Genomic DNA, 15432 nt, shown 5'->3' with positions numbered 1-15432 from the left:
GCCAGAGTTCACTTCAACCGAACGGAGACCTGTGTATTTAGGTGGACCAGAGTTAGCTTTTTTGGTCTGCTTCAGAGTTTGATAACGCATTCACGCCTCCCCAAACAAAGCAAACTTTATAGACAAACTAGAGTTCAGTTAAAATGGACTAAATGGATGGGTGTGAATGCACCCTTAAGCAATGTGCTTGTCGTTTGGATAGTTAATCTCATTTTAATCATGGAGGAGATTGTAAAACCCTGGTTGATTGATCCCATCCTGTAAAATTAAAATAACTGGTTAATTTACAATTGATTTCCATAAAAGCCCATCTCATCCCTTTCTCCTAAATATTCAGAGAATGACTTGTGTCCGGTAGTGAGAGTGACTAAAAGCTAAAAAACACCTGGCAGACATCATCAATCCGTTTTGTGTGGAGCCCAATGGGCAAAAACCACAAGTAATCATGGGTATTAAGGAGCACGCTGCTGTCTGGATGAGTGGATGGCCCACATGGTTGTTACACTTCAACCCACAAGCAGGTGGTCTGGGATGAGGAAAATAATAGAAAAGAGGAAGTGCGGCTCGGAGTACCTTTGTTTCTCAAACACACACACACACACACCCTTACGCCGACTGTCAGTAACTCCAATCAGAGTTTATATGATTTGTCTTGGCATATATGCCAAACACAAAGGCTCAAATATCCACTGCACAGAGGATCCCTACCACCAAGTCGCTTCTTTCGGCCAGAAAACTCCTCTCAACAGCCAAAGGGAACCTAACACTGGCGACGGCGACCATAAAAAAGCCTTGCACTATGTGCTTCTGCTTGTGTGATGATATGATCAGATACGCCACCTTTTCTTCCCTCAGGCCACTTCGAGGCTGCTTCCTGACTCTGAATAGGAGCGCAGAGGGGGAACCGCAGGACGTGAGGGGGAGTTAAGATAGACTCATCTGACTGGGGCAAACAGAGGTGCCATTGAAGAATGCTCAGAACTGGAGGGACAAGGGCTCACTTTCATTGAGGTAAATGAATACTGTAGCAGGGACACATACCAGTGAGGAATTAATGGCTCAGATTGTTATCGGAGGCATCACTTGCTCAAAACCCTAAAAAGTCAACAGGTTTTAGCAGTAAAATTTAAGCCTTCAGGTTTTTAAACCCTTAATGGCTGCTGCTCTTCTTGACACCTCAAATCCCACCTTATAAATCCCCCCAAAAAAGAGGAACAACTATGACTGCTAGACGTTCCTGCAGCAACAGGAGTTTGAACTACTGTATGTTAGTTAAGGATTCATTTATCTAAAATTTAATAAATTATTTCTTTTTTGTTGAAATCTTAATCTTGTGTCAAATTAGTGACTTCCTCCGGAAAACTTTCCAATACTTTCCATGCATGACAACTTAAACGAAAGGCGCAAACAGATGCTTTCAACAATCAGGTCAACTGAGGTGAGTCTTACACAACTGAGAACTCCAGTGTCTGCTTAGGTCACATTTACATAAAATAGTTTGCAGAAGTCCTAACGTTGGCCCGTTTTTTAGTAAGGTTTTATAATGTTTTCCTGTAGACTGGATGCTTTTTCACGCACTAAATTTTTCACATTTTCACTTTAACTTATGAATTATCCAGCAGTAGAAAGTCTGCTAGATTCCCCTAGGGATACACCAGGGTACTGTCACAACACAAAAGGCAATTTAAGAGAGAACCAGTTTTAAATCAGAGAGTTAAGTACTTTTGCCACTAACATCTTGTTACAAGGACACAGTCTGATTCTGTTTTTTGTTTTTTTAGCTAAATCTAAACAGTTCCAAATGTAACAGTTTTGCAAAAAAAATAAAAAATAGCATTTAGTACCATGAAAATGATCCCTGAAGAGCTACTGGCTAAAAAGTTGGCAAAACAGCACATGATCAACTTACATGGGAGGTTTAACTTCTTCTTTAACTTCTTCCAGGTGAGGTTTTTTTTAAAAAGTCATAAGCATCTAGCAACTTCCTGCAGTTCATCACTCTTGTCATTTTGAAAAGAATAAATAAATCTCAAACTCTCACGGCCAGCTAAGCAAGGCTGGTGGTATCAACTAACTCACTCGCTCTTTGGTTACCTAGCAACAACTTGTTGAGTAACTTGTGGTTACCTAGCAACAGTCTGTTGAGTGGTTACAGAGCAGTTTCAGGTCTCACCATCGTGCCTCATAACTGCTTAAAAATACAGAACCTCGTAGAGTGAAGGGAGAAAATAAGCACATGAGCTCGAGAGGAAATAGCAGATAAAACTGGTAAATTAATGTCATCATTTTGGCAGTATTTCAAATATTTAAAACAAAAAACTAATCAATAATTATCGACACATCGACTTGTATGAAACGTTTGTGCAGTGACACCTTTTTCAGCCATATTGTCATACCATAGGCAGAAGGCAGTGCGCTACCAGCATTGTTCTTGTCTAAAACATAAAATGAAGTTGATTTAATGGTTGGCTTAGATCAACCATTAGTTTACACAAATTAAAGATGCCAATAGAGTTATCTACTGTAATACAGTAGAGCCCCACTGGTTCAGTATTTGCATATTTCTCTTTTTTAATGCAACGCAATTATTTGCGGGCAATTTGACTATGTTTATGTGGTCAAATTGCCACATATTGTAAGAATATGTGGCTGGGAAAACTGAAATACATAGGTGAAATGCTACATGACATGCTATAGGCTAGCACTTGCAAAGCAGCCAATCCAGGAGCCATTCACTTGGTGTTCATTGTTTGTATCACCAAGAGCGGTTAAAACAATCACAGATTCAAAGATAAGGAAGATAAAAATGTGTTTTCACATTCAGGTGCAGGTAGTGGACATAAAATGGTGAAAAACATGACAAAATCAACATAATTTTAAAAACAAGAGATATTAGTGATTAAATAACTTAACATTCTTAACAAAATAAAGATATTAAAGGTGGGTTACAACTTTTTCAGTTTTGTACGAATGTACGAAATATGAAACAACCTACAAAACTTGAAGCTTTGGTTTTCAAGCACCAAATCAATCCCATCATCACCAGTTCACATCACTCTGCAATCAACACAGTGCCAAAGGAGGTATGTGATCCCTCAACAGCATCCTTCCTCGCCCTACATCGAGTTGGCCCGATACCTCTCATCTCCCTGGACAGAAAGAAGCTCTGCCCTGAACTGCTTTGATTTGGGTCATCCATTGTACTACTGGAATCTGCAAGATATTATTTCTGGTCTGGACTGCTTCAGCTCAGTTCCCGCCTTCAGAAGGCATCACTGAATGGCTGATTAATATGAAAGCAGATCTTAAGCTTGTTAGTTAATAATCTTTGAGAAAATGTAAAGGGACAAATTATCAGCAGCTAAAATAATCAAAGTATCCAAACTTTGAAAATCTGCCCAAGTTTTGACAATCCTTTTACTGATCATTCATTGCCACAATAACAACCATCACAACAAGAGTGTAACACTGAAATACACAATCACTCGCTTGGCCTTGTGTGCCCGCTCAAACCCGACCCAATGTCCATCTCCGTGTATAATTGGAGACGTCTGAGCAGTGGGACAGTGCAGGGGCACAATGATGGCTTTGTGGCCCAGTGGGAAGGTGGGGTGTGTGTGTGAGCGACGAGTGAATACATGACCGGGCCAAATTAAGATGTGGCGGGGGGCCAAGATGACTGCCCACTTGTTGCTGTCCGAAGCTTTGACCCGGTCGGCACAATCATTCAGCAGGGAGTGAACCTGACTGCTGCTGCTCATACCAATGTGGGCATTTAAACAAGAAAGCAAAAGAAGGTTTGGGTTTACACTTAAACTTTAAAAAAATACAAATCTAGAAACCTTTTCTCCATGTTTTTAATGGGTTGTAAAGCGTCAAGCCATCTGTCTTGGGCAATCAGAGCGAGTGAGCACTGAGGGCTTTTGAGGAGGGGACAAACTCCCAAGAGAAGGGTGTGTGGGGGGTGGCACAGGGACGGGGTTTGAGGGTCTCTCTGGGAAGCCTCTCCCAGATTAGTCACACAGAATTAATCGCAGAGCAGAACAATGGTCGCCGAGCTTCTGGCAAACCCAGCTGTCGCTCCGTGAAAGAAAAGAAAAACAAGATTTAGGGCCGGAGAGGAGTTTGGCTGGAGAGACGACAGAATGTGGCGGCAGTAACACATACCCAAACACAGTATCTCACGGTGACCCCCTGCCCTCATCAGAGTCCACCACTCATTTCACTCCACATCCTCTGACCATTTGCCACCCAGAAATAGCTCCAGCAGTGTGAGCGCACACCGCTTCATCTCCTTCACATGCAAACCCCAAAACCTCTGAGTCATTTCAGTCGCCACAATCCCACATTCCAGCTCTTCTGTGCAGGCATTCGTCATAACTTGCACAATCACAAGACAGATGTGGACATTAAACTTACTTGCACTCTCCATTGCCATCTGGAGTAGCTTCACACCTCCCCTGGTTCAAACAAGACTCTGTGGGCATGGAGCATCTCAGACCTGCAAAAGCAACATTTTAACACATGTGTACTCTGCAAAACATCCTGAGTTTATTTTTAACAAAGCAGAGTTTTGAGCTAAGGTAGCAGAAAAAGCAATGGAAGATTTGCTTCTCACACAAATATTTGAAATTGTCCCGGTAATGCTTCTTAAATGTGATGTCTACCTGCGACATCTACTGCTACCTCAGAGTGTAGTTTGACATCAGCATGCTCTAAAACGCAGCTTGACAGAAGTTGAAAAATATGAGTAACACAACAGTGCAATCCCAACAAAACACTAACCAAACCGCAGAAGCTTACATTAACACACTAGTGAGAAAAAAAAAAGTTTTTGGTTTTTGCTGGATAAGTCTGGAACAGCTGCCTGAGCAAAGAAGGAGCGCGAAAACTTTCCCAGGAGAGGTGAGTTTAGGAAAAGACGTGCTTTTAATATTAATAAGACAACAAGTGCAACATGCCACAAAAGTGAATTTAAAAGAATCTGTGTTGGCAGCTCAGTCTAACAAATCTGCGGCGTGTGCTCAGGAAGTTGGAGAAAGCTTCCCAGGTTGACACGAAAGTTTATAAAAACAGGTTAAGATTGTACCGAAGTTATAACTTTACTACACTTTTTCAAATATATTTTTTGGCATTAACGAACCGAAAGCTTCCCCTTCACTCACCTCGTGTTACTCCTATCAGCGACAACAGGAAAGTTAGTTTCACTAACAAAAAAATATGCATTCCTTCTGGTTTAAAAAGATTATAAAAATCCACGTGGGTTTTTTCATAGATCCAATATTATGTCTTCCTCCTTGACAGGGAAAAAACAAACCCTTTACGTTCACCCAAGAGTATATCCACAGAGAGTTGGGGGGGGGAAAGTGAAGCGGACACCCGGCATGAGACGTCGTCACTTCAAGTCCCGAGTTGGAAATGATTTGAGGGACGAAAGTCTCCATCCGCTGCTCTTCGCTCTGAAGGGGCGTTTTTCTTCCACACCGACACGCTAACAATCACATAGTTGTTCCCCAGACAGGCACAAGCTGTGCAGCTTGATGAAGAGATAGCAGGGAGTTTGTTTTTTGTGTCCCCCAGCGGTTTTCCCACGTAGTAAACGGTTAATTAGCTGACACTTGTGGAACATCAGCGCCACAGGTTTTCCTCAAGATGCTAGCTGCTGAGATGCTAGCTCAGGCTAGATGCTAAATAAAAACAGTAAAAATATAAATGTCAAGTTAGGCTCTACATTTATGTTCTTGACCACTTTTATATCAGATGAAGTCAAAGTTTACTAAATTACTTTTGTAGTCTTTTAAAATAATGTAGGCTATCTGATATTTTTTTAATTTAGGATACTGTTAAATTTTGCAAATCTTTCTTTTATCATTTAAATGTGACTACAATATGTCACTTTTATAAAAAAATATATACTTTTTTGAGACATTTGTTAAAATTATTAGAATAATATTTTTTCCTAGTAGGAACTGCATTAATAAGTCACTCAGTCAGAAACAACCAGAGATAGGAGGAGGGTCTTAGTGCTGTCAATCACTCTTGCATAGCCAGCTAGAAATGCTAAGTCTAGTTAGCATGGCCACCGATGATGAATAAACAGTTTTAGTGGAATGGTAAGCTCTTTCGCAGCCTTTAGCACATTTAGCAGCAATGATTCAAAGAGCTAAATGGCTCCTCCGTGCTCTGATTGGTTGTTTTTGTCCAAGAACGATGCAATTCTTCAGATGGCAAATAGTAGCTCTGCTTTCTGCAGAGAGAAGGTGGAGCAGCTTGATCTTTTCAATCTTATCTGTCTCGTATTATACTGTCACCACATGGTGACAATTTTAACAAAGAGACAAAACAACATATTTCTGTAAAAGTTACTGCAGCATTAAGTAGGTATTTCAAAAAGACAATCATCCAAACCAAACCGGTAACCAAATAATCTTGTGTCCACAGCAACATGAATAATATCATGGAGTGGCCAGCCCAGGGCCGGTGTTCTGTCAGATAGCCATGCGTTGTCAGATCGTCATACGCGTATGACAAACTGATGGCTATATCTGTCAGATCAGCATACGTTGTCAGATAGTCATACGCTTAGCTCAGACATGTATACGTTGTCATTACCATATGATTTTATTTAATCAGCAACATAGAATCATGACGTAGATCATCATACACTTTGTTATTAACAGTTATATGGCATCCTGACTTAGCGGTTAAGTAGGTTAATGAGTTTTACACGGGCCTGTGTTGTAATTGACTGCAGCTGCAGCCAGACCTGCTTTAAATACACTTTGAAACCATGACAACGCATGTATATTTATCTAGTTATCATATTATGTCATATTATAAACAATTTAATGACTTATTTTCGTCATAACTTGTTGCGTATGCTGAACTGACAACTCCACTGACGGTCGGACTTCTTAATGCGCATGCGCGGGCATGCGTACTGACTGCATGTGTGCTATCCTGACAGCGTATGGCTATCTGACAGAACAACGGCAATTTCACCATATTTTATATTTAATCATCTTTATTAAAACGGTGTTAGATCGTCATAAAGCTGCTAATGTAATAACACTTTATTAGCCACTGTATGACTTCCTGATGCATCTCTTAACCTGTCTGATTGCCATACACTTTATTAGCCACTGTATGACTTCCTGATGCATCTCTTAACCTGTCTGATTGCCATACACTTTATTAGCCACTGTATGACTTCCTGATGCATCTCTTAACCTGTCTGATTGCCATACACTTTATTAGCCACTGTATGACTTCCTGATGCATCTCTTAACCTGTCGGATTGCCATACACTTTGTTATTAGCCACTGTATGACTTCCTGATGCATCTCTTAACCTGTCTGATTGCCATACACTTCATTAGCCACTGTATGACTTCCTGATGCATCTCTTAACCTGTCTGATTGCCATACACTTTATTAGCCACTGTATGACTTCCTGATGCATCTCTTAACCTGTCTGATTGCCATACACTTTATTAGCCACTGTATGACTTCCTGATGCATCTCTTAACCTGTCGGATTGCCATACACTTTATTAGCCACTGTATGACTTCCTGATTAATACCAATGACATCAGTTGTATGATGTACTATATTTAATGTAGAACATTTTACTTCTGTATTTTTAATAATCCACACTGTCACTGGTGGGGTAAAACTGTTTAATTTAAGTTACACTTTTTACATTTGAACATGTCACCCATGTCTGTGGCACATTCTTTGTGTGCCCACCTTGAGCAGCAGTCACACTGTATCTGTGAAGTGGACAGAAAAAGAAAACAGTTATGAGTTAGCAAGTGTAATGTGTTTGAAGCGTTAAGTTGTACAGTTTAGTTGTTTACCATGTCAATGATGTTCTCTGAAGCATTACAGTGAAGCATATTGCATTCCACACAGTACTCTTCCACCTTGTCTGGGAACAAATAAAGGCATTTAGAGTGTACTTTACCAAAAATAGTCAAGTACTACCTCTTTATATTCTGTTGACAAGCCATCATGTTATACTAGTACATAACAGAAAATACTGCAATTTAGTATGTCATATATCTTTGGATTTTTTTAATGCTTTGGACTGTTCCGGTATAGCCTAAGGGAAAATTTGTTCCGTTTGGAATGAAAAATTCGGTGATATGCTCCTAAGCCATCTTGTGTTTTTGATTGTTAGAATATTAACAAAACAGATCAACAGGTTTCACACAGACTTCCACAGTTCCCTGAACAGTGGAACTGGTTCTTAATACCCAACATTAATAAAATTTCATGTGTTCTGACCAAAAACTTCTTAGAATCATAGCTGTCCAAAGCTATAAATCTCCGAACATTCAGCCAGTGGTAAATTTTTCGGCATACTTTCTTAAAGTTTGCCTCTGCCCTCTGTTGAGTGTCAATGGGTAGGAGCCTTCAGAAATAAAACTGAAGACTTCCCCCCATTTGCACTCCATGTTTGCTATAAATGACACAAGAAAACATGTAAATTGCATCAACAAGCATTTAAACAAGACAATTCATTAGACACTGCAAATTGTTCAAATATATAATAATACCCTGCTGCAGCTGCGTACACAACAAAACACACCTACTCCTGCTACTAAACACGCCAACTGGTGCTGCAATAATATGACATTTCTGTGAAATATCAGCTCTTAGGACAAGAAATACAAAATTAAAATAAATTTAAAAAAGTTTGTAGTGAAAGCTTCTTCATATCCATCCTTTTTTATTCCGATTTAATACAAAAAAACCTTGTAATCAACATATTTATGCATGTGCATCCAACAATGCAATTCTTGAAATACTGCAGAAAACACAACAGCGAGTTTAAATGCAATTGAGAGATCCCAATTTTTTATTGACAACACTGGTGGATGCCATGTCCTTCCTGGCAACGCCTGGTGAACACAGGGACTTCAAGTGACTCAAGAACATCTCCTGTCTTTTATTAATTGAGGCAAAAGTCACACTGACAGTGACTAATACATAACCCAGGTGGCTGTACTCGTGTATGTGATCTGTTAATCTGAAAAGCCTTCATGTTCCAAAAACAACCTCAATTTGCATAAACTAAATATGTGTAAATGTAAAGCACATATAAAAACAAAATTAACATGAACGCTTTTCATATACATTAATGAAGATAAGGATTTGTTTCAAAAGTGAAACACTGGTTTTGCCCCAGTTTCAGTGTGGGTAAAAATTGCGTTTTCATACGTCTGATTCATTTAATGTTGGTAACGGTGGATGCCAACATTAAGTTCATCTATGTAGATGTTAAAAAGGTGAGAGGACAGTATACTTCCCTGTCTTACTCCGGAACATGAAGGCTTTTCAGGTTAACATATCACATACACGACATGCTATCCAAGTTAGCAGACATGTTATCCAACCCAAAAATATCAAGGAACTGGGGGACGTGAATTTAAACAGGGCGTGTTTTGTAGTTTACTGCAGCTGCAGCAGCATTAAATTTAATTTATTTACTTACTTTTTATTGTGTCTCTTCTCGCGTATGAGCATTAAATTTAATTTATTTACTTACTTTTTATTGTGTCTCTTCTCGCGTATGACAAGCTGACGACTCCTCTCAATATCGCGGACCTCCTGCAGAATGCGCATGCGTGCGCATGCGCTCTTACCATATGTATGCTATTCTGACATGTATGGCTATCTGATTGAACACCTGCTAATCCTTTTGGGACCCTACTTATATTTTCATTTGTAGCACCCCATATCATGCTATCATGCTAGCTCGGTGCTCTTCGGGGCCCCCTGTTGGTGCGGAGTTTCTAAGCAGCGGCTTAACTTGCCAGTGCCATGGATCAGCTTTGGTCCAGACCAACCCACAGACTTTATCTACTCCATTACAAAATGTGCAAACATACATTTTCAAACATTTGTTTGGTTTGTACAATAACTGAGTTCATAAAAAACAGCCTATTTCTCCCCTTTCTGTTTCAATTATTTTTCTTTGGATTAAACTGCATACAGTTGCATTCAAAATAATAACAGTGTGTTTTTTTAGAGAAAGGCTCAAAATCCTTTTAGTAGTAACTTGCAAATTTATTGGGAAATGCATTTTATTCCCACATAGAGGAATAAGAAATATTTGTCAAGTCTATTATTATGCTGTTGTTCTTCAGGGAGCTCTCCTAGATTTGTGCAACACTCCTGATTTTCTTTTTTTAAAATTCTATTGCGTACTTGTTTTAAATTATCCATCTCATATAATTTATTTATTATTTTCTTGTTGTTTTTGTCAAGTTTTTTGTGATTTTTGTCAGTGAAATATGTCATACAAATACAATTTCTTTACTTTTTTTTTTACAAGAATTGTTACAAAAATTCTAGTAAAATTAATAAATTTATCAGTTAGACTTTTGTTACAAAAACATTGTAGATTATTTCCTCCATAAAAAGCACCAACATAACAAAAAGAAAGCAGTATTTACATGGATAGACGTAAATAAAACATAAATGATGACCTGATTTGAATACAAGTGATATTCAAATAATCTTGTGTTTGCACACATTTATCTGCCCATCTCTCACCCACCCTGACAAATGCTGGGAAGAAATTGTGTCACCTGTTAGGATCTGATAAATAAATGCTGACGGTGCTTAAAACGAGTTTCACTGAGTAAGTTCAGAAAGTCAGCAGAAGCTGGAGTACATTCCCATCAGGTGGTGTATGAATACACTTTTAGGAGCCTCACACAGTCATAAACAAAATAGGCCGATAACAAATTTACAGCATGTGGCATTACATTCTGTTGGAGTAATTATCTGATATCATCTCTGGAGCAAAGGAGGGGATTTGTATGAATCTATTAACCTATTAAACTAATCCAAATGATTTCTCCAATGAGAAGTAATTTTATAGAGAAAACTCATAGTACTATCTTAGAACAAACAATTACTGCACAGAGGATCTTTGAAGCTGACCTTCAATCCAGGCAAGAGATATACATGCCTAAAAAAATGGCAGCTCACTGCAGACCCCACACATTCTGGACACAAAAACTGTTTAGACCAGTGGTCCCCAACCCCCGGACCGCGGACCGGTACCCCCAACCCCCGGACCGGTACCGGTCCGTGGACCAATTTGTACCGGGCCGCGCAAGAAATGGGGGATCTTTTATTTTGAAAATCCTTTAACCGGATTCTGTCGGTTACGTCTTGTGCGCCAACATTGAGCCCACAAGAGCAGCAGAATGAGTTAGCAACAGCAGCAACAGCATCGGTGTCAGTCGTCTCGACTTAGTTAGTAAACACACTTTTTTTTTTTACTGAAACAGGGTTAATTGGGGTTATACCTGTAATTATCAATCAATCAGGCTTATTTGTACAGAACATTTCAGCAACTAGGCATTTCAAAGTGCTTTACATTGTAAAAAAAAAAAAGTAACATTACAAAGTCATAGAAACACAGTCAAAAATTGAAACATTACATTTTGCCATCGTTACACATCAGAACGTTGATTGTTTCATTTCTAATGTTTCAAAAGCAACTTCAAACAGGTGGGTTTTTAGTCTAGATTTAAAGGAACTGTTTCGGCTGTTTTTCAGTTTTCTGGTGTTTGTTGCAGATTTGTTGCAGACCACATGCACCATGTCGATACAACATGGAATGTCGATGTTGTAACGACATTCCAGAAGACCTGAGAGGTCTGGAATGTCGATACAACAACAGCAGATCTTTAATGCTGTTGTTGTATCGAAGCTGTTCAGTGATTTATAAACTAACAGTATTTTTAAGTCTATTCTCTGAGCTACAGGGAGCCAAGGGGGTGATGTGCTCTGTTTTCCTGGTTTTAGTCAGAACTCCAGAAGCAGCGTTCTGGATCAGCTGCTGCTGGAGGATGGATTTATTTTAGGCAGACCTGTGAAGACATTGTTACAGTAATCAATGCGACTAAAGATAAACGCATGGATGAGTTTCTCTAGATCTTGGTGGTACATTAGTCCTCTAATCCTGGAAATGTTCTTGAGGTGACAGAAGGCCGACTTTGTAACTGTCTTTATGTGGTTCTGAATGTTCAGGTCAGAATCCAACACTACATATGAATTTCGTCCCTGATCTCTGGTTTTTAGTTGTAATAACTGAAGCTGTGCGTCGACTCTAGATCGTTCCTCTTTAGGTCCAAAAATAATAACTTCGGTTTTGTTTCCTATCAGCTGGAGAAAGTTTTGTCACATCAACACATTTATCTGTTCTAAGAATCTGTTCAGTGTTGGACGGGTTCAGAGTCACCTGGTGACATCGTAATGCAGAGCTGCGTATCATCTAGGTAGTCATGGGAGCTAATCTAGTTAAGTCACTTTCTTTCCCAGAAAGATAACAGCAAAATGATGAGATATAAGTACGTGAACATTTCTTTAAAAAATGAGTTCTAACAGGGTTTTATTATTTTTACCTGACTGAACCACCATGTGGAGAGGAATGCAGAACCCAGTGTGTGCTAGAAGACATGAAAATAAGAGAAAGATGTTAACCGCAGACATGAAATTATATACACCCACACTGATTGAGGCACATAAGATTATTGTAATGCAGATTGTTGAGTTTGACTGTCTTTGTTACATTAAGTGCATAATCAGCTTTGGTTGGTTACTATGAGTACTTCACATGAAAAGCTTTACAAATAATATATTGACAAACCATAATATCAAAAATAAACAGATGATGTGTGATCCACACACAGTGTTCAGCACTGAGCTCGATCCAAGGTCAAACTGAGCTGTTTATCAGGGTCATTTTGTCATTTTATGAGTATTATGAAAACATTTTGCAGTGACTATCATCTTAAAGCTCAACCAGTACCAGATCTAACTGCACCGCTGTAACACAACACTACAATACAGTCGCAAATATTGCTATTTATAAGCTTCACACTTATTCTTAAACTTTTCAGGCTTCACAAAATCTGCGTTATACTGACATATCTATTGTGCTTCTGTTTACTGTGGGAAAATGGGGGAAATGTGTTTATTGCATCACATTGTTTTGTGGAGAGTAAACAGGATTTGTGTTGATTTCCTTTTCATTGTGTTAAACTGGGGGGGTTGAGGTTTTTCCCTCCGACTGATACAGCACAGATGGAAGGACCTGTTCCACTTTATTACCATAAAAAACAAGCATCTGCTAATTGCTGGATGAAAACACACTATAATCTGACTGATGATGCTGTGGCCTGCATCCTCATCCATATGTAATCATGTGAGAAGCTCTACGATCCATGCCAGTCCTAAAGACATAATGGTCGTAATTTTTCTGTTTGACAATAGTCAGGAGGCGAAGAGAGAACTAATCTGTTCATATGTTTTGCTACTTTATCTACGTCTTATGTATGTAGTCTACACAAGAACGTTTGATTTATTTACTGATTTTTATAGAAGAACTCAAACTTTCAAAATACTTTCAAATTCAAGTGATAGTTCAGAATTTTAACCAGCTTTTCTGGTTAAATTATAATATTGATAACTTCAGGACAACTCAAATCTCAAAAATGTTTTGTCACTAAAACCGTCGCTGTCAATTTTCACAAAAAGGGTGCATTCACGCCAGCCCTGTTTAGTCTGCTTTGATCTCCAGGAAGTCCAATTTGTTTGGTGAGATGTGAACGTGTAATCAAACTCTGAAGCAGACCAAAAAACTGAATGTGGTATTTTCATTAGCTGTAAGCTGAAAATCTTCCTAATTAAAAACATTAATGTATTAAAAACATGATTCTGCGTGTAACTAATCTATGTAACGAGTTTCATTTAGTTATTAAAATAACTTTTTTAAATTTATTGAATATAATTCCACCCTTACAAAATCACTTGCATGACTGTTCAGTGTTAAAAAGGTCCTTTTTAAACAAAAATCAATTGTACAGTTCATCAAGAAGATTTATGGTTGCATTTGAACATTTAGGATCCCAGCAGCTGCTGGTGACATAATTTAAACTGGCTGCACTGACTGTACATATGAATTCACTGCTAATGCCAAGAGTGTAAAAAGTTAATACTGCTTTGCAAAATGGCCCTCTGTTTGAGAGGAGTGTGGGTGGCCGTCTCCTCGCCGGCCTGCAGCGGCAGATGTGGCGCATAAAGGGACAATTCTGGGCATGTTCGCACATCCGCTCAAGTCTGTCATGCTTATTCAGTCCACACCGTGCAAAGAAACAACAACGATATTTCTTAATTTCTGCTAAAAACTGAAAAATATTTGATTTGCATGATAAATAATAGACATGGTTTATATTTTAGTTGTTCTATATCTGTTTACCTGCTGAGAAGACTGCATTATTTAGAAGGAATCCAAATTTTTAATAAGTCAGGCTTTAGATTAGAGAAAAGTACAAATTACTTGTAATTTCTTTTTCTTGTAAGAGGCCTCACCAAACATCTGCAGCTTTCCCCACTAAAGCTTTCTCCAGGCTTTTACCACAGACCAATCCAGTAATTTTCCTCCTTTTAGCCTCCTTTAGCTAAAATAATAAATGTCATAAGATAAACTTGAACAGTCCAACTTTTCTGCTCCTTGTTCCTAATAAAATTCTTTTTTTTTTTTTTAAAGAAGTTTTTTTTTTTTTTTTTTGGTTCAGCAATAAAAATCTAAATTTGGCACTTTTAAATAAATTGGTTTTATACAAGGGGCTATTTGAGTTCCTATTTGTCAGTGCTATATTTACACGTAAGATGCCACTAATAAAGGAAAACATGGAGTCCCAGAACAAAGCAGCTTGTATATTGTACTAAACTATCCGTGTGGGATACAAACTACAGACCTTTATAGGTCGAAGTGGGAGTCACCATCCTGACTTACAGATTAAAATGGACAAAATGGTAGGGGCCAACCAATCAGGAGTTGTGATCATTGGAAAGCAACAGCAGGACGACGTGGTGACTGATGTATGGACCAGTGAAGCTAATTAGCTTCACGCCGTTTTCAGCCAAAGGGAAGAATGGTTATTATTAGAAGAGTTTTGACGCCAACCTAGAGGTTGAAGTGTGAACTACGTGTGGTTCATTGAAGCAGAAGTGTACAAGAGGCCAACTACATTGAATTTGGCTGAAAAACCCAGTAAATAATCTTAACATTAAGCTAAGCTGTGCATTAATATGTATACTTAGATTGATTATTGTTTTCTACATTTGATACATCAGAATGGACAACATGTGACTAAAATTCTAAAAGTTACTTCTAATTTTGGGTTTGAAGCGTTTTTTAAAAGCCTTTTAGCGTTTTAGCAAAACGAGGAGTGGAAATGAGTGATACTATTAAGAAGCAATATGTATACTTTAGATAGAATTGCTGAAAAAATAATTAAAATAAATAAAATATAAATACAAAAGTACAACCCCTAACACTATTTATATATATATATATATATATATATATATATATATATATATATATATATATATATATATGA

At 38.4% G+C, this 15432-nt stretch overlaps 1 protein-coding gene and 1 long non-coding RNA gene across 2 annotated transcripts in view; both read right to left on the bottom strand.

Annotated features, from left to right (window-relative positions):
* The window catches only part of notch1b (notch receptor 1b), a 56158-nt gene extending 50580 nt beyond the window's left edge, over window positions 1-5578 (bottom strand). The window contains exons 1-2 of the mRNA XM_032578771.1: window positions 5166-5578; window positions 4420-4501 (exon numbers count right to left, since the gene is read on the bottom strand). Coding sequence (XP_032434662.1) covers window positions 4420-4501; window positions 5166-5226 — 143 coding nt within the window. The 5' untranslated portion in view covers window positions 5227-5578. The remainder of the gene's footprint in view (window positions 1-4419; window positions 4502-5165) is intronic.
* A 2085-nt stretch (window positions 5579-7663) lies between these two features.
* Window positions 7664-8846, bottom strand: LOC116729178 (uncharacterized). Its single transcript, XR_004341099.1, has 2 exons — window positions 7858-8846; window positions 7664-7770 (listed from the first exon to the last, which is right to left on the bottom strand). It is a non-coding gene; the product is annotated as an uncharacterized LOC116729178 (long non-coding RNA).
* Between the last annotated feature and the right edge of the window lie 6586 nt (window positions 8847-15432).

The sequence above is a fragment of the Xiphophorus hellerii genome, chromosome 12 (genome assembly GCF_003331165.1).
Source record: "Xiphophorus hellerii strain 12219 chromosome 12, Xiphophorus_hellerii-4.1, whole genome shotgun sequence".
Lineage (NCBI taxonomy): Eukaryota > Metazoa > Chordata > Actinopteri > Cyprinodontiformes > Poeciliidae > Xiphophorus > Xiphophorus hellerii.
This window is presented reverse-complemented; position numbering and strand designations above follow the sequence as displayed.